Source organism: Carcharhinus amblyrhynchos, chromosome 19 (genome assembly GCF_965287045.1).
Source record: "Carcharhinus amblyrhynchos chromosome 19, sCarAmb.v2.hapA, whole genome shotgun sequence".
NCBI classification, from domain to species: Eukaryota; Metazoa; Chordata; class Chondrichthyes; order Carcharhiniformes; family Carcharhinidae; genus Carcharhinus; species Carcharhinus amblyrhynchos.
This window is the reverse complement of record NC_137342.1, coordinates 39,806,645-39,833,482: the sequence shown is the minus strand read 5'-3', so window position 1 is coordinate 39,833,482 and position 26,838 is coordinate 39,806,645. Positions and strand designations below refer to the sequence as shown.

The 26,838-nt window shown below is 41.5% G+C and overlaps 1 protein-coding gene across 1 annotated transcript in view; it reads right to left on the bottom strand.

Annotated features, from left to right (window-relative positions):
- chchd3a (coiled-coil-helix-coiled-coil-helix domain containing 3a) overlaps nt 1-26,838 on the bottom strand; it is a 303,356-nt gene that overhangs the window by 227,687 nt on the left and 48,831 nt on the right. The window contains exon 3 of the mRNA XM_080207651.1: nt 1,151-1,232. Coding sequence (XP_080063777.1) covers nt 1,151-1,232 — 82 coding nt within the window. The remainder of the gene's footprint in view (nt 1-1,150; nt 1,233-26,838) is intronic.

The following is a 26,838-nucleotide window of genomic DNA, read 5'->3' as shown; positions in this document are numbered from 1 at the left end:
GCACTGCTAGCTGTGCAGATACATGGATTTGGGCCTGTGTCTGTGGGAGTTTATGCATTCTCCCTGTGGTTGCGTGGGCTTCCTCCGGGCGCTCCGGTTTCCTCCCACACCCCAAAGATGTGTTCTTGGGCTGATTGGTATACCAAATTGACACTATTCTCCCCTGAATCTGGCTAAGTTAGGGGTTCCACTCGCATACACGCAGGGCAGGGCAGGGTAGGTGTAGGAGGATGCGGCAGCGCGGGCTCATTGGGTCGAAGGGCCTGTTTCCCGTGCTGGGTTGTTCTTTGTAGTATCACGATTCTGCAATCTAACTTGTAGGGAGTGGATAGGTTTTAAGTTTATTTATTAGAGTCACAAGTAGGCTTACATTAACAGTGCAATGAAGTTACTGTGAAAATCCTCAAGTTGCCACACTCCAGCTTCTGTCAGGTACACTGAAGGAGAATTTAGCATGGCGAATGCACCTAACCAGCACGTCTTTCAGGCTGCGCGAAGAAACCATGCAGAGACGGGGAGAACGTGCAAACTGCACACAGACAGTGACGCAAGCCAGGAATTGAACCTGGGTTCCTGGTGCTGTGAGGCTAACCACTGTGCCACCGTGTCACTCAGAAGGATAGAGAAGTTGAGTCCAACTGAACATGGCTTCATATTTTAGTTGAAAAAAAGGGACCATGCCCACCTTAAGGGGAGGTATAACATTAAAGTAGCCTTCAACACTGAATTATATAAGACTAAAGTTGGAAACTAAAACCTGCATTTATATGAAACTTCGCTACATCTCTCAACACTTCCTAAAACACTTAACATATCACAAATTGCTTTCAAGCGTAGCCACGATCACAAAGCCAGTTAAAGTATGGTATAAACTAAAACGAAAAATGCCTCATTTTTTTAAATGTTTTAACATTTGTATTTCACAAGAGCTGATGTCTAATCATATCAAAGTAGAAAGAAGCATGGTAGAATCGGTCACTAAATTTAAGTTTGCCAAAGAATGCAGAAACAGCAACCATTGATGAAAGGAATTCACATTTTAAGGAGGTGTATTCTAGATGGCAAGAGACAGGCAGATAATGGGATATCATGTCAGAATACAGGGGAGGATGCTGGGACAAAGTCTTAAAAATAACACACACAAACTAACCTCTTTTGGAGATTCAAATCTTGCCTGGCCCTTTCTTGCGCCAGCTCTTCGGAAATTTGCCTTCTCACCTCCTCATCAGTAACTGTAGAAACAGAAAGTAAACGTTACTAAAGCAATTGAACACAAGTTGTCAAGTAAACATTTACAACAGTGTGTGCGTTGAATGTGCAATCTAACCCGGGTCCACAAAACATGGCAAATACACACCAACTGGGTGTGTCAGAAAACTGACTTATTTGAATTTTCTTCTGAACTGACGGAAACAACACAAACACTTTGTATTGCTACTTCATCGTAACGACTGAGATAACAATGCACTCACTGTTGGTTGAGTATGTAAGCTATTTCCCAATTATTCGCATTTCATCATTAATTAACAGTGCAACTTTCATTCAGATCATTCCTTGTTGTTGTCTTGTGGGCTGCAATATTAAGTTCACAAATTACTTTGGGTATTTGCTCTCTCAATATGGGAATGGATATTGATATATTAGATATGTGAAGATTAAAAAGGGAATTAATAGCACCTGGAGCTGAAATGGCAGGAAAGTACTCTTAATTTGTTTGTAAATGGCCCCTTGGGCAAGAATGGTTTATATTTATTTTGCCCTGAATCCTCTTCAATATAGTCACAAGCCACCTCATTCTTCCACCAAAAAATTGCCAGCTTGGTGGCATTATTGATGATAAAGTAACAATCAAAGAAAGGCACATCAAGTGTGGAAATTTCAAATCCCAGCCAGATTTTGAGTTCATTGAGGTACAGATTCAGAAATTCTCACTCCTATTCCAAATGGAACATTTCCAAAAAAAGGTTTTGATCCCATACTCTAAAAAAAATCTATGAACATATACACTAACTTTAGTTGTGACCCGTAATAATCTCAGAAAAGGAGACATAATTTTAAAGCCTAAATATTGGAATGTATATATGCAGTTTCCACGGCTCCACATGAATCTGTTGAAAATACTTATGCTATCAGGCCTAAAATGTCAAACATGCTTCTGTGTTTGCCCAAAGGTCCACCCAAAAATAAAGCTGGTTTTGATTTCAGGTGGGAATGAATTTGTGGCAAACCTTTACTGATGCCATAGTTCTCATTGGCAGCTCACATAGGACAGCCACCAATGATTAATCAAACACAACATTTTTTGCCTTCCTTGTTGAAAGACCCATATTGTGGTCTTTCTTGGATGCAAGCAAAAATTCTTGAAACACTTGCCATCACCTATTAGCTGAGATTTAACTATCATGCACATCTGAAGAGATTTGTAAACAGCCTTCAATTTAAATACGCTTAATGAGGCTTTAGCAATGGCAAAGAGACAGTCCATTGCTTTTTTTTCCCATTTCAGTCACTGAAATAAAGTTCACAATCAGGAATAAGTACTCACTGCTTCACTGGGATGAAGCAATTTGCAACCAATTTCTCCATAAGTCTATTGGGACTACTGAACATCTATGAATAGCACTACACGTTTAAGCATTTTTGTTCTAGATAACGCACCTATTTATATCTTCAAAGTCCACACAGTCACTAAGACGAAGGTGTGTGAAGTATCCATCAGTAGTTGACATAACTATTGTTAATCCTTCATTACCAAAATAATTAAACAGATTATCTTGTCAGTGATGATGTTTTTGCTATCTATTCTGATGAGAAAAAGCTTCAGAACAGTATCCCAAACTTGTGTCTCTCGGTGGTTACTTGCTTATTGACTTTTTAAATGTTACTTATCTGCAATGTCACTGTTGTACTGTAAAACAAGGCTAGATTATTGCTGCGTTCAAAATCATTATGGATTAATCAAGATTTTTTGATGAAGCAATGGAGAGGACTGGTGAGCGTAAAGCAGTTGATGCATTTATGGATTTTCAATCGACTTTTGACGAATACCACAAAAAGATTTGTTAGCAAAATTAAAACGTGCCATTGAAGAGGCAATGCCTGTGCTGGTATGGAATTGGCTTGGGGCCACAAAGTAGCAGGGAGTGGTAACAGTTCTTTTCTCAGACTGAAGGGAAGTGTACTGTGGTGTTCCCCAGGGATTAATGTTGGGTTCACTGTATTTTTGATGTACATTAATGACGTTGACTTGGGTACACAGGGCAAAATTTCAAAATTTTCAGATGACATTAAATTGGAAGTGCAGTCAACAGTAACAGACTCCAGGGGGATGACTGAAATGGTGAGAAACCATGACAGGTGAAGTTTAAAGCAGAGAAATGTCACCTGATTAGTTATGTCAGGAAGAGTGAGGGTAAGTAATATGAAGTAAATGGTATAATTTTAAAGCAGGTCTAGATGTGGGCGTATTTGTACACAAAGCTTTGAAGCTGACAGGAGACTTTGAGTAGGCACATGAAAAAAAAATTTGGGATCCTTTGCTCTCTAAACACTGGTTAGGCACCATGCTGGAGTAGTGAGGCGAATTCTGGGAACCACACTTTGGAAAAGGGATAAGACTTTAGACAGTGTACAGAGAATTTTTGCTAGAGCAATACCAGTAAAAATAACTTAATTACATAGAAGGAAATTTGGATTCTCTTCCAGATAGCAATGAAGTTTCCTCTTCTGTACAGTATCACAATGGTTCTTACCAAAATCGCAACTGCATCTCATGTGACTCACAAACTATCCCTCCTTGTCCTTCTTGACCTGTCTGTGCTTATTCTGGTCACTGCGCCAAAGGAAAGGTGTTCTTGCTTAGAATGGAAACATTCAAGGTTCAATAGATTGATTCTTGGGATGAAAGGGCTGTCCTATGAGGACAAATTGAGTCAAACTCTTTGGCATTTAGAAGAATGAGAGTTGATCTCACTGAAACATAAAATTCTGAAAAACTGCTTCCTCTGGCTGGGGATTCCAGCAGTATGAGGCAGTGGCTCAAGGTAAAAGAAAGACCATTTTGGACTGAGAGGAGGCTGTAAGTGCTTGCATACATGGAGGCACTCAACTGAGTCCAGGATTTTTCTTTATACATTAGCTTGCACTGGACCATGAGGAAACTGGAAAGAGGCATCCTGGTTGATTTCTTCCCACTCCCTATTCCAAGGGTGCCCCAATTTCTGCACCAGCTGAGATTTGTTGTCTCATCTCAAATCTTTTGATCCATTTGTGCTCAGTCCCATTCCATGGTCAGCATTTATGACAGTCATCTGCTGAAACATTCATTTAAAATTCCATCATGGCAAATTCTATTCCAAATTCTTTTCTGCACTGTAATATTCTGTAATTCTATTCATTAGGTGGGTAGGTCAGAGCCTTTCATGTGGTCTGTGCAGACTCGATGGGCCGAAGGGCCTCATCTGCACTGTAGTATTCTGTGATTCTCATCATTCCATTAGACATGCATGAGATAGTGCTGTGCCATCTTCTGGTAGAAAGTAAATAATGTGCAATGGCTTTGTAACTTCAAGACTGGATTAAAAGTTTAAATATGGCACAGTACAAACTGATGCAGATATAAATGGAAGGATTAGACTTTGCAAAGAATTACCAAGGCATGAATTTGATTCAACTTTATTCACATACCTTAGTTGTAACATTAGGATTCAGCCTTTCGACCCTTCTTTACTACGTTTACGATTTAGAAGTTGCCCTTGTGCAAAATGGTCTTAACTAAGTGCATTAGTAGAAGGGTCACTGGACTAGAGTGTCACACAGCTTCAAAATTACGTAGGATGGTCTCTAATGTATACCAGGTTGATTCGGTAACAGCTCAATATTCTGCAAGCTTTCTCGATTGCTTCACTGCAATTATTCAACATAAAAGAACATAAGAACATAAGAAATAGGAGCAGGAGTAGGCCATCTAGCCCTTCGAGCCGGCCGCCCCGCCATTCAATAAGATCATGGCTGATCTGTCGTGGCTCAGTTCCACTTTCCCGCCCTCTCCCCATAACCCTTAATCCCCTCTCTTATCAAAAACCCATCAACCCGCATCTTAAAAATATTTAGCGAGGCAGCCTCCACCACTTCAATGGGCAGAGAATTCCAGAGATTCACCACCCTTTGAGTGAAGAAGTTCCTCCTCAACTCCGTTCTAAACCGCACCCCCATTATCTTGAGGCTGTGCCCCCTAGTCCTACTGTCTTTTTTGAGCGGGAAGAGTCTCTCCACCTCTATCCTATCCATCCCATTCATCATCTTATACGTCTCAATGAGATCTCCCCTCATTCTTCTAAACTCTAATGAGTACAAGCCCAGTTTATTCAGCCTCTCCTCATAGCTCAACCCCCTCAACTCTGGTATCAGCCTAGTAAACCTCCTCTGCACTCCCTCCAAGGCCAAAATATCCTTGCGTAAGTACGGCGACCAAAACTGCACACAGTACTCCAGCTGCGGCCTCACCAATGCCCTATACAGCTGCAGCAAGACCTCCCTTTTATATTCAATCCCCCTCGCTATGAAGGCCAGCATCCCATTCGCCTTCCTGACCACCTGCTGCACCTGCAAGCTGGGTTTTTGCGACTCATGCACAAGGACCCCGAGGTCCCTCTGCACCGTCGCGTGCTGCAGTTTTTCGCCACGTAAGTAATAGTCCTTCCTACCATTATTAGTTATATCTATCTTGACTGCCAGATTGCCTTCAATCTCTTCCAGTTCAACAGTACTTCTGAAATAAGTACATCCGCTGTGTGTGTGTTTTTTTTCAGTTTTAAGCATCCTGCATTACTGTACTGACGTTCTTCAAAGAACGGGCTTCAGATGGAACTAGATTAGATTTGCAAGAGACATCATAAATTGTCTCCCTAAATTCACAGCAAATTTGACAGTTACCTGCATTCTCTTTGCTGTGCGTAACATAGATGCACATTTAAATCAGACTGGTCAGCAACATGCTTAAAAGACAGCATGTTTACCTATTCAGCCAAGTTACCACAGTGGTAATGTTGTTTCTTTGCCTTGCTTTAAAGAGCTCTCACCTGTGGGTGGGATAAGAAAGATGCAAAAAAAAAACTGCTTTGCAGCAAAGATCAGTCAAATCACTTTGAATTCAATACAATGTACCTAACAGACTTTAGAAGGATGAGAGGGGATCTTATTGAAACGTATAAGATGATGAACGGGATGGATAGGGTAGAGGTGGAGAGGTTCTTCCCGCTCAGAAAGGACAGCAGGACTAGAGGGCACAGCCTCAAGATAAGGTGGGGGGGGGGGGGGGGGGGGGGGGGGGGGCTGGGGGGGGGCACAGTTTAGAATGGAGTTCAGGAGGAACTTCTTCACTCAAAGGGTGGTGAATCTCTGGAATTCTCTGCCCATTGAAGTGGTGGAGGCTACCTCGCTAAATATATTTAAGACATGGGTAGATAGGTTTTTGGTAGGCAAGGGGATTAAGGGTTATGGGGAGAAAGCCAGAAAGTGGAACTGAGCCACTTCAGATCAGCCATGATCTTACTGAATGGCGGGGCAGGCTCAAAGGGCTAGATGGCCTACTCCTGCTCCTATTTCTTATGTTCATAAATACCACATCTATCAAAACATTTTAGCGCAAAATTGGAATTCCTTCTTGCTTTCTTCTCACTTTTTTAATACTGAATGTTGATATAATTCAGGAATCAAGTTAGTTATTTTCCCTGACAGGGTGGGGAAGCTGAAAAATCACAGTATGAACGGTAATGGCAACATCACTGAAACACCCAAGGCTAAAGAAAATGTTCCACTGACGTTAGTCAAGCTCCCTCGCGCTGTCAGGATCAAAGAGCTCTTTCCAGTTCCTTACCTGATGACAGCACTTAGGGGGTTCAACAAAAGGATTTAACAAAAAGAGGAACATGAACAGGTGGTCAGAGTCAATAGTAGACTGAAAAGACACATTTATAACATAGGGGCTAATGGCAGGAGTCTGTTTAAGAATGTGATTAAACTGAACTGCTCAAACTGATGTAGGGACCTGCAGCGTGTACGATGCTTCAGACATTGTTTTCTTCAAAGCCTCTATTACTGTTACAGACAAGGGATAGGTAATTTTACAATCTGCAGGAAACCAAAAATAACCCAATAACTTCAAACTGATTTTTTTTGTTCATATACAATCAACAGAAATAGGTACTTCGGTCCTTTGTGCCTGCTCCACTATATTCTGATGCTGGTCAAAGATCATCATGTCCACTTTAGACACTATACATAATCATATGCTTGGTACATTACATTCATTACGCATTACTTTACATTCAGAAACTTATTTGCCAACTTGGCATGATTTTCCAAGCCTGGTAGCTTATCCACTTTAAAAAACAACACATTTTTCAGTTTTAAGACATTTCCGTTGGCCATTTATCTAGGCTATAGATTTGGATAAATGAATTTCCTCAAAATATAGACAAGTGGAATGAAATAAAAAGTAATGCCATTCCAGACAATTACTTTCTATGAGTTGCATGAAAATATGGTCAGGAAAACCACTGAAGATTAAAACTGCAGCCACTAATCATAGAACTTTGACAGTTTAGCCTTGTTATGACTCTAATAGCAACAACTTGTACTTGTACACTGCCTTGAACAATATAAAGCATCACATGTTGGACTTGCAAGTTCATCACTGGAATGCTAATTCAATGAATTAATACACGTCACCAGTAGAGTAATAGAGAACTCAGTAGCCAGCTAATCTAACCCGCTCCCGTCCCCCATTACTCAACTCCTTTACCCCGGAGACCAACTCAAATCATAATCTTCCCTTAGATAATCTACTGGCTGTGAGGGTCCTAACATAAGAACATAAGAAATAGGAGCAGGAGTAGGCCATCTAGCCCTTTGAGCCTGCCCCGCCATTCAATAAGATCATGGCTGATCTGTCGTGGCTCAGTTCCACATTCCCGCCCTCTCCCCATAACCCTTAATCCCCTCTCTTATCAAAAACCCATCAACCCGCATCTTAAAAATATTTAGCGAGGTAGCCTCCACCACTTCAACGGGCAGAGAATTCCAGAGATTCACCACCCTTTGACTGAAGAAGTTCCTCCTCAACTCCGTTCTAAACCGCCCCCCCTTTATCTTGAGGCTGTGCCCCCTAGTCCTACTATCCTTTCTGAGCGGGAAGAGTCTCTCCACCTCTATCCTATCCATCCCATTCATCATCTTATACGTCTCAATGAGATCTCCCCTCATTCTTCTAAACTCTAGCGAGTACAAGCCTAGTTTATCCAGCCTCTCCTCATAGCTCAACCCCCTCAACTCCGGTATCAGCCTAGTAAACCTCCTCTGCACTCCCTCCAAGGCCAAAATATCCTTGCGTAAGTACGGCGCCCAAAACTGCACACAGTACTCCAGCTGCGGCCTCACCAATGCCCTATACAGCTGCAGCAAGACCTCCCTACTTTTATATTCAATCCCCCTCGCTATGAAGGCCAGCATCCCATTCGCCTTCCTGACCACCTGCTGCACCTGCAAGCTGGGTTTTTGCGACTCATGCACAAGGACCCCAAGGTCCCTCTGCACCGTCGCCTGCTGCAGTTTTTCGCCACGTAAGTAATAACCCTTCCTACCATTATTCCTACCAAAGTGGACCACCTCGCACTTGCCAACATTAAATTCCATTTGCCATTTCCTGGCCCATTCGCCCAGTCTATCTAGATCCTTCTGTAGACTCTCCACACCCTCCGCACAATTTGCCGTTCCACCAATCTTGGTGTCATCAGCAAATTTCGACACCCTACACTCGGTTCCCTCCTCCAGATCATCTATATAAATGGTAAATAGCTGAGGCCCCAGCACCGACCCCTGAGGCACTCCACTAGTCACCATCCGCCAATCCGAATAGCACCCGTTGACCCCCACTCTCTGCCTATTTGACAACCAATCCTCTATCCACGCTAACACCCTACCCCCAACTTCATGTCCCCTGACCTTCTGTAATAACCTCTTGTGAGGTACCTTGTCAAACGCCTTCTGAAAATCCAGAAAGACCACATCCACCGGCTCTCCTCTATCTACCGCCCTAGACACATCCTCATAGAACTCCAGTAGATTTGTCAGACACGACTTCCCTTTAACGAAACCGTGCTGCGTCTGCTCTATCAAGCAATTCCTCTCAAGATGCCTCGCTATTTCCTTCTTGATGACGGATTCTAACATTTTACCTACAACAGGCGTTAAACTAACCGGCCTATAATTCCCTGCCTTTTGCCTGGCACCCTTCTTAAACAACGGCGTAACATTAGCCGCTTTCCAATCTTCCGGCACTTCCCCGGAATCCAGCGACGTCTGGAAAATAACCACCAAGGCATCCACTATCACCTCCGCCATTTCTTTCAGAACCCTCGGATGCATTCCATCCGGTCCTGGTGACTTCTCCACAATCAGTCCCTCCAGTCTGTTGAGCACCTCCTCTCTAGTAACAGTAATGTCATTAAGACCCTCCAGTCCTACCACCTTTCCATCTCTAACACCCGTCAAATTATTCATGTCCTCCTCCGTGAAGACAGAAACAAAAAAGTTATTCAGGACCTCAGCCATATCCCCATCCCCTACCACTAAGTCCCCCTTCTCATCCTCTAAGGGACCAACGTTCACCCTAGCCAGCCTCTTCCTTTTTATATATTTATAAAAACTCTTGCTATCTTTTATATATTAAGCGCTAGCCCAGCTTCATAGTTTCTCCTACCCTTCTTTATCATCTTCTTTGTCAATCTTTGTTGACATTTAAACCTCTCCCAATCCTCTTCTCGCCCACTACTCTTAGCTACTCTAAACGCCTCCGCTTTTAATTTAACACTTTCCTTCACCTCCTTCGTTATCCACGGCTTATTACCTCTCCTCCTACTGTCCTTTTTGACCATCGGAATAAATTTCTGCTGAGCACCAAGAAAGATCTCCTTAAAGATCCTCCACTGCTCCTCAGCAGACCTACCTTCCAACGCGCTCCCCCAGTCCACATTCGCCAATTCTTCTCTCATCCTACCGTACTTCCCTCTGTTCAAACAAAGGACGCGCGTCCGAGAACCCACTTTCTCCTCCTCCATCTGCACCAGAAACTCCACCATACAATGATCACTCTCCCCAAGAGGTTCCTTCACCGCAAGGTCCCTAATTCTACCCGCCTCATTACATAACACCAGATCCAAGATAGCTCACTCCCTCGTCGGCTCCAACACACACTGTTCCAGGAAACTATCCCGGCAGCATTCCAAGAACTCCTCCTCGAGCCCACCGCGTCCAACATGGGTCGACCAATCTATATGTAGATTGAAATCCCCCATAACTACGGCCATCCCATTCCTGCATGCCGCACTTATTTGCGCGTTAACAGCCCGCCCCACCTCCAGATCATTATTCGGGGGCTTATAGACGACACCCACCAGCGTCTTCCTCCCTTTGCTGTTCCTAATCTCTACCCACAACGATTCCGCTTTCTGCTCCTTGGCTCCAATATCATCCCTTGCTACCACCCTGATGCCAGCCTTAATCAGCAGAGCTACACCCCCCCCTTTTCCCTCCTGCCTATCCTTCCTAAACACTTGATACCCCTGGACATTCAGCTCCCAGTCCATGTCACCTTGCAGCCACGTCTCTGTAATGGCCACCAGATCGTATCCATTTGTGCTGATCTGCGCCACCAGCTCATCCACTTGATTCCGAATGCTTCGTGCGTTCAGGTAAAGTGCCTTCATCCCAGCCTTCACCTGGACCCTATTTGCCGTAATGCCACCAACCATACTCACACCCCCTACTCCCTCTATTATTGGGACGTCCTCGGCCTCTTCCCTTACCTGTACCCTCTCCTCAACTTTAGACCCCGTAATGTCACCTACCCTCGCACCCTCGCACCCCCCCCCCCCCCCCCGATTAGTTTAAAGCCCTGTCTACAGTCCTCTTTACTCTATTCGCCAGCACTCTGGTCCCAGCACGGTTCAGACCCACCCCATCCCGCCCGAACAGGTCCCACCTACCCCAATACTGATGCCAATGCCCCATAAATTCAAACCCATTCCTCCCACACCAATCCCTGAGCCACCCATGCACTTCCTTAATCCTATCTACCCTACGCCCGTCTGCACTCGGTTCAGGCAGTAGCCCAGAGATAACTACCTTGTCGGTTCTACTCTTTAATTCCATTCCCAGCTTCTCATACTCCCTCCCCAGATCCTCAGTTTGCATTTTGCCTACGTCGTTGGCACCCACATGTACCACAACAACCGGATTCGCACCCTCCCACTCCAGGTTCCTCTGCAGCCCAGGTGCGACATCCCGGACCCGAGCACCAGGCAGACAACACACCCTTCTGTGCACTTTGTCGTTGTGACAAAGGACAGTGTCAATACCCTTCCCCCCACTATCCCTCAATCACTACTATGTTCCTTTTCACCTTCTCCTTGCCTATGTCCTGCTGCATCACTGTACTGTGTGCAGTTTGCTCACCAACCTCACCTCCCTCGTCCTCGTCCACACTGGAAGCAAGACCCTCAAACCTGTTATGCAGATTGAGAGGCTGAGGCCTCCGCTCCCCACCCCCCTTCCTCCTCTCCCCACCCCCCTTCCTCCTCTCAGCAGCCCCCTCTTGTTCCTGACCCTTAGAGTTAGCTAGTCTAGGGGAAGTGGATGTCACTTGCACCCCATGGACAATGGCACCCTCTCTCCCCCTGATGAGCCTCAGTGTCTGTAGCTCAGAGGCCAGCTCATTTACCCTGAGCTGGAGCTCCTCCGGCAACCTGCACTTACTGCAGACATGGTCACTGGGAAGGACCCTGGGGTCCACCAGCTCCCACATCCTAACTATAGTGACTTCTGGCATTTTCAATTTAAAGTTTCTCATATTTCAGCACACATTAGCTAGCTGGAAAGGTGCCTGTTATGATAAACATCAAGGTCGCACCCATGTACAAGGTTGGCTTCAATTGAGACTTGGGCAAGGCACATAATTAGGGTACAGTGGAGCATGATTCGTTTTGCAACTGGTAAGAGTCAACACCCAATTTGTGGTGCTAATTCTGGGTGTAAATGTTCCATTCATCAATAAGTACTTTTGCATAGTGATGGACTCTAAACATTGATTTTATTTGGATCCTCTAAATCAATGTGAGGCTTTGGAAATGCAAACTCTACATGGTCACAAGGTACATATGGCCATCCACATTCTGGAACATACTGCACAGGCCAGTAACAGTAAGCTGAAATGAGAGATGAGGCTGAATGTCAAACTCCAATGTCAGAAGTGCAAATGGCTGGAGAGAGATCAGGAAAAAGTCCAGCTATGATTGGAGGAGGATCAAGCACAGTAGACAGAGAACCCACAATTGGAGGAGCAACATCAGCAAGTTGAACAAATGTGTCTGGAAGCGAATAACATATAGTGAGTGGGGTAGGAGGCAAAGAGTCTGATACAACTTCACAGACTGAATTGGATGAATGATGGAACTTGTGCAGCATCTTGGATTCAAGCAAAACCCAGGAGTGCAGCCCATTCAGCAGCTCTCAATGGCCCATGACTCAGGGTAGCACAGTGGTTAGCACTGCTGCTTAACAGCTCCAGGAGCCTAGGTTCAATTCTGGCCTCAGGTGACTGTCTGTGTGGAGTTTGTGTTCTCCCTGTGGCTGCAGGGGTTTTCTCCAGATGCTCAGGTTTCCTCCCACACTCCAAAGATGTGCAGGTTAGGTGGATTGGCCATGTTCAAAAATTGACCATTAGCGTCAGGGGGCTTAGCAGAGTAAATACATAGGATTGAGCATGGGTGGGGCTATCATCAGTGCAGGGTTGAATGGCGTCCTTGTGTACTGCTGAGATTCTATGACTCAATTTGGAGCTGAATCACCCAAAAACGTCAAAAGCAACCAAAGACCACAAATCCAAAGGTAGCAACCTATTTTGACCAAATAAACATACCTTCTTGATGGATCAAAAATCACCTTCTCCTGTCATATGGGCAGGTTCATGGTTCGGACTGGATTGTTCATCTGTCCAATACCTATCTTTAGCATTGATTGGGCTACATATACCAATCTAATTAATTGAAGCTGTTGAGATTAATAGATAATGGATGTGAAACCACACCACAAATTGCAATTCACTGTTCAGCAAAATAAGTGGACCTTTAAGATTATGATCTAAATCCAGACTTTCAAGTTTGCATTCTCTCTACTCATTTTACAATTTAACTACTCAGGTGAAAACGCATGGTCTTGTTTCAGAAAGGGGGAGTTCAAAACCCAATTGCAGAATGTGAGAGGAGGGTCAGAATGAAATAATTGAGAAGTGATGTAGATTGGAACTCGTTGAGACTAGAAGCATGATCTCAGAGGAGATACCAGTGAAATGCAGAGGTGGAATGTCGTCTTGGAGGAGAGTTGGAGGTGATAATCGGTTCTGTAATTTGTGGGAATGCGTGACCATGCAGCAACCTGCAATGTTTTGCATGTTCTCCCCATGTCTGTGTGGGTTTCCTCTTGTTTTCTTCCACACTCTAAAGATGTGCAAGTTAGGTTGATTGACCACGCTCAATTGCTCTTAGTATCAGAGGATAAAGCAGGGAAAGTATGTGGGGATACAGGGATAGGGCCTGGGTCAGATTGCTGTTGGTGCAGATTCAAATGGCTAAATGGCCTCCTCCTGTATTATCTGAATTCTGCAATTCATATCCATGCTGCTACTGCTCCTTTTATCCATGAGCTCTAACTTTGCCCACAAGTCTGTTGTGTGGCATTTTATCAAATGCCTTACGAAAGTCCATGCACAATACATGAACAACATTACCCTCATCAATTCTGTCTGTTACCTCTAGCAAGTTAATTAGACATGATTTTCCCTCAATAAATTTATGCTAGCTTTCTTCAATTAAACTGCATTTCCTCAAGTGACTATTAATTTTGTCCCAAATTATCATTTCTGGAAGCTTTCCCAGCACTTAGGTTAAGCAGGCTGACCTGTAGTTTCAGAATTTATGTTTACACCATTTTTGAACAAAGGTGTGACATTTGCATTTCTTCAGTCCTCCAGTACTACCCAGACTCAAAGAAAGACAGGAAAATTATGGCTAGCGCCTCCGCAATTTTTACTATTACTTCCTTCAGATCCATCTGGTTCCTCTGCCTTATCAACTTGAAGTACAGGCAGCCTATCCAATACCTTGTCAATTTTAAATCCTTCACATCTTTAAACTATCTCCACTACACAATGACTTTGGCAGCATCTTCTTTATCGGTAAAGGAAGATGTCTATGGACAAAAATATAGTGCAGCCCACCCAGAACAAAGAAAATTTTAGAGGAAATATTGATCACCCTGCATTAACTGGTCACAGAAATAGGGGGTTAGAAAGAAAAGGATTGTAGATTGGCTACTTCCTGATAGAAAATTGTAAACACCAGAAAAAAAATGTTCCCTGCCTGAACTCACGAATAAACAGAGAAGGACTTGAGGTTTTTTCCCCCGCAGGTTTTATTTTCAGTGTGTTGTTTTCCTCTTTCTTTGCTATCAAGTAGACTGAAATTCCTTTGCCATTCGCACCTGTCTTAGACACCTTTTGATTCTTTACATGACCCATTATCAATCCTTTTGGCCTTGCACCATCAAACCTTTCGTCATTTAATCTCTCCTGAATCCTATCACCACCCTGAGCTGTTCCTCTTATTCACTTATCTTTCAATTGCTTAGCATCTACTATTCATTTACCACATCTCTAACTTTGCAAGTTTCTGATGAAAAAATATCAACCTGAAATGTTAATTCTGGCCTGAATTTTCATACAGAGGAGCTCTGTCTGCACAAAAATGCTGACAAATACCCAAGTTCTGAAGTCCCACCCCCAAACCTAGCCCTCACCATTTTTGTAGGTTGCTCCCTCCACTCATGCAATTTTGGTGAGATAGACATCTGAAACCCTCTGTGCATGATCTTACTGGCCATTCATGCCACACTCCCACTGCAGCAAAGTCAGAATTTGACATTCAGCCAAATCTCCATTCACTGCAGAGGGGTGGGAAAATCCCACTGGCATGAATGGCTGTAACATTTCAGCCCAAGTGTGCTGGTTAGACCTGGGAGGAACACATTTTACTCTGTGGATTCGTTTATATGGCCACAGTACTTTTTTGGAGCAGTCAGCTGTCTCTTTGGTATGGCTCAAAGTTGACATTAATGTGTATAAAAAGGTGCAAAACCCCACTAAAACTGTTAAAGTTAATCAAAACTGTCAAGTGATTTAACTCTGCTGTGCCTTAAATTAAAAAACGTGCGGTTAAAAAACATCAGCGCTTGCTATTTCACTCTGTCCCACAGCCTTGACAAGAGTTTTGGGGGCAACAGGCCCAACTTCTAATTCCTTCTCCTGCCCCCCAACTCCACAGATTCTGCCCGGCCCACTGAGTGTTTTTCATTTTCTATTTTTTATTTCAAACCTCAGCTGTTAATGATAGATGAGTGATGAAGGTCAAACCTGATTACAGCCTCTTCACAGTTACTGAAGAGATTTTCAAAACACTAAATTAAAAATGTTTTGCAGCAACAAATGTGTTTGTTATTAAAAGAGAGGTTACACTCAGGGAACTGAAAATTGTGGCTGAAAAGGTAATTATAAACCATAAGTTGAATATCCTGGTAATTGTATATAGAATGCAAATATACGTACTTCTCAGCAAATTAAACAGTAATACAGCTTTATGCAATAATGGTTTAAATCTTTGAAAAGGTGTTAAACCATGGCTAAAACATGCAAATTAAGTTGAATCAGAGAGTGCTGATTAGATGATGGCAAGGGGGAGCTCCATTTCTGGAAATAGGCTCGCCACCAATATACATGATGGGCAAGATTTCCTGCCTCCCTTGCCAAGGGGCTAGTAGTGGAATCATCTGTTCCTGCCACTGGCAACAAGATTCCACCGGCCGGGATGGCCAGAAAATCCCACCTGATATTTCAACTGACTTCCACAGCTATCATAGCTTTGACAAAGCATCTGAACTCTCAACATCAGCTCTTTTCTCTCCTTATAGATGCTGTCAGACCTGCTGAGATTTTCCAGCATTTTCTCTTTTGGTTTCTGATTCCAGCATCCACAGTAATTTGCTTTTATCCACAGCTATCTTCACTCCCATCCGCATCCCCCCAAATCCACTTCCTGTATGCACTCTATCCCACTCTCCCAGTTTATCAATTTCTTTTACACCCACACCTACAATGAACTTTCTAGACATTCTGTCAACTTGCAATGATTTGAAAATTTCAACTGATCATTTGCATCCACTGTGCCAGTTCCATTTCCTGCACTCTCTCTCACCTCTCCTCTAAAAGTCATAGGAGATTCTTCTTGTCCTCAACTTGGAACCCACCAGCTCCACATTCAGTGGATCATCCCTCATCTACTAGCAAATGCACCCTCATCTCTTTACAGAATTCTCAATTTTCCTCTACAACACTCTGGTTCACTCCTCAATCACTCCTTTCCCTCTCCCAATAATACTTACTCATGCATGTGCAGCAGACGTAACATGTCACTTTACTTCCTCCTTTTCCACTGTCCAGAATTCCAAATATTCTTTACAGGAGACTCGATCAAACTTGCACTTCTCTCAATATGCTGAATTGGCTGCTCACGATGCAGTCGACATGGGGAACCACATGTCAATTGGGTGACTGCTTTGCAGCCCACCTCTGGTCAGTCTGCAAGAGGAACACTGAGCTTTCAATTGCCTGTCATTTCAATTCTTCGCTCCATTTCCATTCTGGTCCCTTGACCTCCTAAACTGCTCCAATAAAGCTCAATTTATGTTCATGGAACAGTAACTCACCCGATTGTCTTCTGGACTCAACATTGAATTCAGCAATTTCAGATCTCACTGCTGCTCAATACGTTTTCTGGACATCAGTTATTGATGATCCTGCTATTCCAATTTAGACCTCCTCTCGACCCATCTTTTGTTTCTTATCTTATTATATCTCTTTTTGTCTTGCGCCAATGCTTTTGTGATTTAGCCCCCTCTGTCTTCCGCCTTATCACAGACCTATTCTGGTGTTTTTTCCCAGTCTCTGCACTCATTTTAACTGGCCATATTTCTTGCAAATGGCAACCTGGATGTTAAATGTTTTTTCTCTCTATAAAGGCTGCCTAACCTGTTGAGCATTTCCAACATTTTCAGATCTCCAGCATCTGTAGTATTTTGCTTTTACATTGATAATAAATACTGTGAAAACAAAATGGAGTCAGAAGGGACTTTTTCTTTTCACAAGCCAGGAGAACTGCTGACAAGACTATTGTCCATCCCCAAGTGGCCTGCTTGATTATTTCAGAGGGCAGCCGAGAGTCAACCACATTGTTGCGAGTCTAGAGTCACATGTAGGACAAACAAGATAAGAGATTTATTCCTCTGAAAGGCATGCATGAATTAGATGATTATTTACAACAATCGATAATAGTTTGATGGTCACCGTTACCGAGATCAGCTTTTAATCCAAACTTTTTTCAATGAATTTGAATTCCACCAGCTGCCATGGTGAGATATAAATCTATGAGCGTTAGCTGCAGCTTCCGGACTATTAGTCTGGTGGCATTACCACTACCCCACAGTCTTTCCCCTTAGGCCTTTTGGCTAAGATCAAGTGTAATATCGACATGCTGTGCTTGGTTGAAGTCATTAGGTTACATTTCAGCTTCATTTGAAGCCATTTTTAAAAGCGGCACCTTGGCCTTTTGGCTAAGATGCAAATAAGATCAAGCCTTGGAGGAGGAGCTATGCCTACTCCAATCAGCATGGATCATGTCAATCAAGTCCAAGACAGGAGGTGAGAGCCCTGTCATTTTCCAGCTTGGGCTGGGAATGTCTCAACTTGTTGAGACTCTGAATAGACTTGATTTGATTGAGTTGGAATAAAAACACAAAACAGAATGTTTTTACCAAGGTAAATGATAATTGTGAAGTTATGCCATTGGAAGTTGACAGCATAAATGACTTCAAAAATTCAACGCACAGAATTCAGTACCCTCCCCCCCGCCCCAAAAGCATGTACTGCAGCAACGGTGGTGGTCCAACATTGGTCTGGGGGCAGAATCTTCCGGTCACGCTACAGTCAACCGATTTTCCCATTGTTCACACCCTCTGCTGCTGGGGAACCCGCAGTAGGAACGAGTTGCCATCGGCAGGACTGGAAATCCCACCAGCAGAAATGACCAGAAAATTTTGGCCCACATTTTCTTATGAGCGAAATGATGAAGGGTCATGTGAGAAGGTGTCGATCTGAAATAGCAATGAAAATCTTCCATACAATTCTTATATACTAATACACTTGTTTGACAATGCTTATCCAGCATTACAGCATCATTGAGCAGAATGCAAATCAAAGGACATCATAACACTGAACCCCCAATGGATGTGTAGAATACAGAACTGGAAACTGGTTTTACACTCGCAGAAAAATTCCTATATTTCTATTGGACTCATCACTGATCAAAAAGATAAACGAAGAGGTAAAACATTCAGAGACACTGGTGTGACAATAACCTAATCGAGAGACATCCTCCAGTGAGACATTTTAGCTGTTTCCATGAATCAGAATTTCTAAATAGCATCTAAATGTGGTCCAGAGCAATCTTTAGCAAGGCAAATAGCATGAAGCTGTCCAAATATATTTCAGATATTGCCTTAAGCGTCGTTCGACAATGAGGACACCTCAAAATAAATTTTCCTACTGGAAGGTGAGTTAACATCATATTGTAAATATGTAATGACTCACTGATCAACGCAATTCAAAAATAACCAATGGTATCTAGAGTCAATGGAAACAAAACTGACAACTGGCCTTGGATTTAAGCATACTCTATCTCAGTTAATCAAATAAGTATTAATTTAAGAAGAATCCCTGAAGACTTTGAAGCACCATCACAGCAACTCTATAATTTACTTTTATTCTGTTCAGTTGCCCTCAGCAAAATATATGGTTGCCAAGAAAAACTGCAACGTAAATTAGTTTTTTTATATTTAACGTTCTGAAATGCGAAGTCAACTGAATCAAATTTCCAGCTATTACTTTCCTTGAGTAATGGCTCAAACTCAGTAGTAGGGTCGTGACATTTCTCCTTGTTCATGTAAGCAATTTCTCACCCTCTCTCATTACAAGTGGGAATTCTTTAATTTCATTGTCCTATTTTCCCATCCATAATCTGAGACAACTAAGTTCAATGCACACAATGCCAGCTGCAGGAGCACTTGGGAAATGAGAGGTGTCCAGAATTTTGAATCATTCTTTTACAGCAAATGGTCATACATGAAATAAGTCATCTAAAGTAGTAAGAGGGCCTAGATCATACAAATTAATGGGCACAAGGTGGGGTGTTGGTTGTCTAAGAATTGGGTGGGAGATTTGGCTCATTAATCTTTTGATTGCTATTCCTCTGTCTGTTTGTCACACTATCATGTTGCTTTCTGCATCATTAATTTGACTTTTCATAGCTCTTTAAAATAATTTGCAATCCTCTCAATCCAGGGGTGCTTGCAGGCAAATAGCCATTGATGAAATTTTAATTTTTAAGGGACGGTGTTGCAGAAAGAAGTTTTCAATTAACAAAAGGACATTATGAGTCAAGATGTGTTGGGGCATTTCAAATCTTTTTTATTCATTTGTGGGACATGGACATCGCTAGCTCGCTAGCATTTATTGTTCATTTCGAGTTGCCTGAGAGCAGTTCAGAGTCAACCACATAGCTGTGGTTCTGGTGTCAAATGTAGGTCAGACCAGGTAAGACTGGCAAGATTTCCTTCCCTGAACCAGATGGGTTTTTCCAACAATCCATAATGGTCATCGGCAAATTCTTAATACAAGGTTTTTTTTATTTAATTTAAATTCTACCATCTGCTGTGGCCCATATCAGGATTTACAGAAAAATATTTGTTTTACTTCGAAAGGAGGCCAACAATCGGAATCAACTGTGCTACCTATTAGCACATGGACAACATTCCATTTTCCCTGACAAATACTACGTCAACGTCATAAGCATTTATGGCTCAGAATTTTAGAACAAGGAAGATGATGATTATGTCAAATAAGTCTGATCTAAGTGAATGGAATATTAGATAAACTATTCTGCAACCAGAGACACTTTCCAAAACATGCAGAACAAGGTGTTAAGGTAGACAGTTTATATGCAAATATGATTTATCACATTTACTTACTATAATAGTTGTATGTGCATGTTAAGGTATGTGCGAGCACATATTTTGTATAACTGGCTAAAGTCCAGGGCACAAGAGAATTTTTTAACACATTTATTATGAATCAAGATGTACAGTCTGAAAGGGTGATAGAAATGGGTTGAATAGTCATCTTCACATTTGATGATTGTCCACTAAGTACCATAGATGACCTGAAAATACTGAAGTACCCTATATCTACATAATGCAAAAAACTCAGCAACATTCAGGCAATCACCATCTCAAACAAAACAGAATCTAACCATCTCCCCTTGTCATTCAATGTTATCATTGAGATTTATTCTATATATTGGGATTACAAATTATTGCCGAATAACTGACTATCAAATCCTGCTGCCTACCATTGACCTGAAACTTCACTGAACCAGACATATGAATGCTGTGGTTAGCAGGCCAAAACTAGGAATTCTGCAGTGAGTACTCCTTATATTTTCAGACCTGTGTACACATGCATGAACATCCATTCACACATATGCAAAGACGTACATATGCATGTACAGTTTTCTGGGCGGCGGGGGCAAAAGACTTAAGATGAGGACAATGCCGTTTATTTATATACTTGCAAAAAGCACTACATGTAAATTTTGTCAGCAAAACTGAAGGCCTTAGAATTAGAAGGGTAGATGCAGCAAGGATACAAAATTGATCAAGAATTAGAAAAGTTAATCAATCATTGACATTTGGACCAGAGGGATGTATACAGATGTTCAAGGGTTCAATACCAGGATCACTTCAGTTTTAGATATGCACTTTTGATTTGGACTGGGGAGGAGGGTGGTAGTAGCACAATTTTCAACTTTGCATTTATGGAATGGCAGGCGATAAGTGCCAGGTTGCCCAAATCCCAAAGGGAAACTTGAATCAGCCATCACAACAGTTTGCAATTTGTATATCATGGAGATATCTCAAGTCAAAAGAAGTAAATTTCAGACTCCTTGTGATACTTTTCGATATTAAATTTTAACATTTAATAAAGACAAAGAAAATAACAATTAAAGACACAAGGACATCTTTACAGAGTTAACAGTACTTCTACAAACATTTCCAAAGAGAGTTTGGCTTAAGTAAACTCAGAATTAAAATCCCTTTTGATGGCAGAAATCCTCTAAAATTTATGTTTAATCTATGAAAAAATCTAGTAATATTACCACACAATGCCAGGCCAGATCCTCTGGGGGAAATCTTGCTTAGCCTTCTCCTCTCTGAAGGGGCAGCAATTGTGTTCACAGGTCCGGCTCCAGCACACACTATCTCATGGTCACACCACAACAGTCTTCAGTTCCTCTTTAAAATATTTATCTTCAACTCTATAGTTCCTACAGTCCTTTTGAAGTTCCTTTTCCCAAGAATTGATCAGCATTTCATGCTTCTTTATGGCTACTATATATTGGAATATACTATACTGGTTTGCCTCACCCATTAACAATCTCCCAATTGAATATGTTCCTCCTGAAACACAATTTGAAAATCACTTCCTTTATCTGCCTAATGTAAATTCCTAGTCAAGCTGCTTCATTTTCATTTCAACCACTTGCCTTCATACCTACTCCCCGTTGATGTTTTGATCAATTGAACTGTTGTCAGTTTAATTAAACCAGCCACACACAAGCCTGTTCCATGGTAGTTGACAGTGATACTGAAAAATGTTGAGAAATCTAATTTTTCCTCACACTAACATAAAACTTTGAAGTGTCATGAACAGTGAGAATGACAGCAATAGACTTCTAGGGACATGGACGAATGCAATGGAAAAACACAAGATAGATGAAATTCAATATAGAAAACAGAGACGTGATTTGGTGCAAAAAATAAGAGACAAGACACAAGTGGTACAATATTGAAGGGAGTGCAAGCAATGTGCAATTGGATGGCATTAATATTTGCAACTTTGTGATAATAATGAAAAGGTCATTGGCCCAAATTCGTACCACTATTTCTCACTCTACAAATGGCCTTGACCTGCTGAATACTTCCAGCACCCTTTGCAGTTTGCTTTACATGGCAGTTGAAAACAAAAAAGTATCTGGGATCTTCATCATTATAAAGAAAGGCAGAAAGATACAGAAGTCAAACTGTTACACTAAAACTATATAGCTATAACTATTCAGTCTCAGATGAAGTGTATCTAATTTTTTGAACCACACTTTAAGTTGCACGTGAAAGCTTTGGACAGCACAGAGGTAAGATTTATTAGAATGGTACCAAGATGAAGGATTAGTTATGTGGATCGACTACAGAAGTTAGGGGCTGTTCTCCTAAAGCAGTGACAGCTAAAAGATGATTTGGTAGAGATGCTTAACATCATGAAATGTTGAGATAGAGAAACTAAAGAAAACAAATGGCTGAGGGCTGATAACCAATAGGCATAGATTTAAGGTGATTAACAAAAGAACTATTGGAAGATGAAGAAAATCTTTATAATGCAGTGAGTGGTGAGGATCTGAAATGCATTACTTTGTAGGATGGTGGATACAGATTCAACAACAGTCTTCAAAAGGGCGTTGAACAAACAGTTGAAGGAAAAGGAGATGGCAAATGATATGGGCATACAATAATGAGGAAGTAACGGAATTATTCTTTGAAAAAGTAAACGTGGATCCCTTCGGCCAAAAGGCCCCTTTCAATGCTATTGTATATTCAACTCTGATGACATATGCCTATACAAAACCATGTATATACATGCGTAAACATACATAAACAATGATAGCCGGGAGAGATTATACAATCCAGTCTCAGATATAGCTACCTCATGTACAGTGGAACAGCCTTATGTTTTGCCATTTACATAATCAGTTCATGGCAGTCTATATAAACTTCGCAGCTTTTCTATTATAATTTTGTGTACCCAAGCTGATGTAAAAAATGTTATTCTTCATTGGTAACTTTTCCAATTCCAAACACTATTTAAGAACTTACTTTACAAGAAAAACAATAACCTGACTAACATAATATTAAGAGGTCTGGTCCAGGAAAAATAAACTACTATTCTCAGGCCCTGTTCTCAAAAGAATTCCACCAAATTAGCAAAACGTGACTTTCCTTTCATGAACCCATATTGCATCTTACCAATGAGACAATTTATATCCAGATGTCTCACTATTTCTTCCTTGATGATAGATTCAAGCAATTTTCCTACTACAGAAATTAAGCTAACTGGCCTAGAGTGACCTGCCTTTTGTCGACCTCCTTTTTTAAAGGAGGTAGACAGGTGTACCTTGGAAAATGGCTGGAACACTGAAGGAAATCAGTGTGAATTCCAGAGAGCTGTAGTATACTTTTGGTTTGGTCCCAAAGAAGTGAATGAATCTTTAAAATTTGTGTGTGATGAGGGAATTCTTGGGGACAAGTGGGGTTATGGGAATAGGGCCTATGTGGGATTGTGGTCAGTACAGACTCCATGGACCAAATGGCCTCCTTCTGTATTGTAGGGATTCTACGATTCTATGAAAAGTACAGTCATATATATAGCCTAAATCTTTATAGTGTGTAGTATTTTAATTTGTTCCAATTCTATTTCATATAGAATAAAGTTTGATTTTGTTTAAAAATGTGATATCATGTGGTGTAATTTTGTCTGCTAGGTGTCTGGATTTGTTCTTTTAAAGTTTACGGTCGCTAACAGGATTCAAAGAATGCATTATTAGGGAAATGCTACACCATTGTGTGAGGTATTGTTCAGGGAGGCACTAAACCAAAGCCCTATCTGCCCTCTCAAATGGGCATAAAGATTCCACAGCACTATTCTGAATACGAGCTGGGGATTTAATGGGACCAAAGGCTGATAGTTTTCCCGACTACTTTTTCTCTAGTAATAGTTTTATATTTATTTCCTTCCCCCACTTTTATTATTTAGTATTTTGGAATATTTTTCGTGTCTTCCATTGTGAAGACTGACACAAAGTATTTACCTCTTCTGCCATTTCCTGGTTCCCCATGATTATTTCCCAGTCTCATTCTCGAAGAGGGCTATGCTCTCTTTGGCCTCTCTCCTCCATTTTATATAGTTCAAGAAGCTCTTACTGTCTCATTTTCACATTACTCTCCAATTTACCCTCAATTTATCTTTTCCCTCTTTATTGTAGTTTTGGTCATCTTTTGTTAGTTTTTACAATGTTCCCAATCCTCTGGCTTATTACTAATCTTTGCCACACAGTACTATACTGAAAGAAATAACATGCAATCCTCGGCTTCCTTGCTTAACCATGGTTATTTTGTTCCCCTTCCTAGAATCCTTCTTCCTCACTGGGACATGTCTTTGTTGTGAGTCATGAATTATTTTCATAAGCGCCTGCCATTTCTGATCAATCGTCTTTTCTGCTGAATTTATTTCCCAGTCCACACCAGCCATTTCTGCCCTTATTCCTTTTCAATTACCCTTATTCAAGTTCAGCACACTTGTTTCTAACTCATGCTTCTCACTCAACCCAAAAGCTGAATTCTACTGCTTCCTCTGGGATCTTTTACTGAGACTGTTTATGAAAACTGCCTCATTACAGATCACCAGATCCAAAACAGCCTAATCCCTGGTTGGGTCCACAACATATTGTTCTAGGAAACTGTCCTGAATATACTCAATGAATTCTTCCTCATGGCTGTCCCTGCCAATTTGACTTTCCCAGTCTACACCAAGATTAACGTCGCCCATGATCGAGGTACTACCTTTTTTTTAAAACATCCTCATCATCACCTGATTTGTTCTCTGTCCAATAGTATAGGTACTGTTAAGAGGCTTATGGACAACTCCCACCGGTGTCTTCTTCCCCTCATTATTTCTACCAATGTGGATTCAACATCTTCCAATTCAAGATCATTTCTTGCTCTTGTACTTACTCTCTCTTGTACTAACAAGGCTACTCCACCACCCTTTCCTTCCTGCATGCCCCTGCAAAAGTCACATATCCCGGAATATTTAGTTCCCAGCTTGTATCCCCTTGTAACCATGTCTAACGTTACAAGATCATACCCATTAATCTCAATTTATGACGTGACTGTACCTTCAAGAAAAGTATTTTAAACCATGTAAACCAACCTTTTGTTTTTTTGTTGTGGCACAGGCTGCCTGCTTGGATGTCCTTTTGTTGCTGCTTAAATGCTTTAAGTGGGGTTTTGTTCATTTTTACTCTGGGCCTCATGCAGTGAAGAGGCTTTTTATGACTCTGAATTATTGGACAAAGAATGATTGATAGGTCAGGTGATAGGAGTTTTTTCCCTTTCAGTTTGGGCTGCTGGACTGTTGATTGAGTTAGAAGGTGTCTTACTCCAGGCTGCATGCAGTGTTCTGTCTCTCTCTCCCTGGTGTTTTGGGTGCAGATCTGACTTCAAGTTTATCTATGTGTGTGTCAATTATCTGAAGAATCCAACATCATACGAACATCCTTGTTTTTGGTGTTAAACTTGTGGCTGGGGTATGTTTATAAGGAGGTTTGTTTGGTTGGACCATTTCATTTAGTTATTAAGGTTTATACAATATCATTTTTTCTTGTTTGTGATTGAAAATTAGCAATAATTTTTACCAATATGTTAACTGTATTCTTCAATAAACTTTGTTCGATAAAAGCTCCCTAGTGGGTCATTTGAATCATACCTGGAGTGAAACATCTCATGCTGACCCTAGCCAAATTCAAAGTGCAAAATGTATGAGCCAGGCTGACTTCATAAAATACCTTGGAGTCTCTGAATTTATTTTATGCTGAACACTATGTGCATTTAAGAACCATTATTTTTGCCCTTATGCCATTTTCCCCCTTTAAGCCACTTTGCTACTTTTTAAAATGTCTGTACAGTTTACTCCTCCTGTCACACCCTGCTGCTGTATTTCCGATAATACAGCAGTGACCACACTTCAAAATAGTACTTCATTGACTGTAAAGAACTTTGGGTCATTTGGTGGTTGAGAAAGATGCTATGTAAATGGAGCGCTTTGCTTTCTTGTCTTACTATCTTGTTGATTTTGATATCATGTATTTGGCTGAAGCGACAACGAGGCAACACAAGGCTGACAATCGTTTGCCGCAATTAAGTCATCTTATCAAATCAACCTGATATCAGGGATGTGCATAGCTAGCCCATAAAATTAAAACTGCTTTATAGTTTGAGAATTAGCCAAAGAACTGAATTTGTGTTGCTGCAGAAATGAATTCCACAACACTGGAGCTCCACTGTGATGTTTCCACTTTAGGAATAGCAAGAACTGAAATCAGAAATGCCACTGAATGTTAATATCTCTCAGAATTCTTGGGGCAAGTGACTTACATTCATCATGACAGATTCATGAATAGTTTCCACTCCATTTATTTACAAGGAAGAAAATGTGGAGACAGATTTTTATGTTCCTCCTAAACGGTAATAAATCACAAACAGTTGCATAAGAAAGTTATTGGACTGTGATGATGTATGGCAAAAACACCGCAGGAAAATGTGCTTCAGAACTGTAGAGTGGCTAACAACTAATCACTGCTTGCCCCTTACAGCTAAACCATAGGAAAGTTTCAGAAAAAGTTATTTTTCCAAAACAAGAGCCACTGGTTTAAAAACAGTTCTATACTGTCTTCA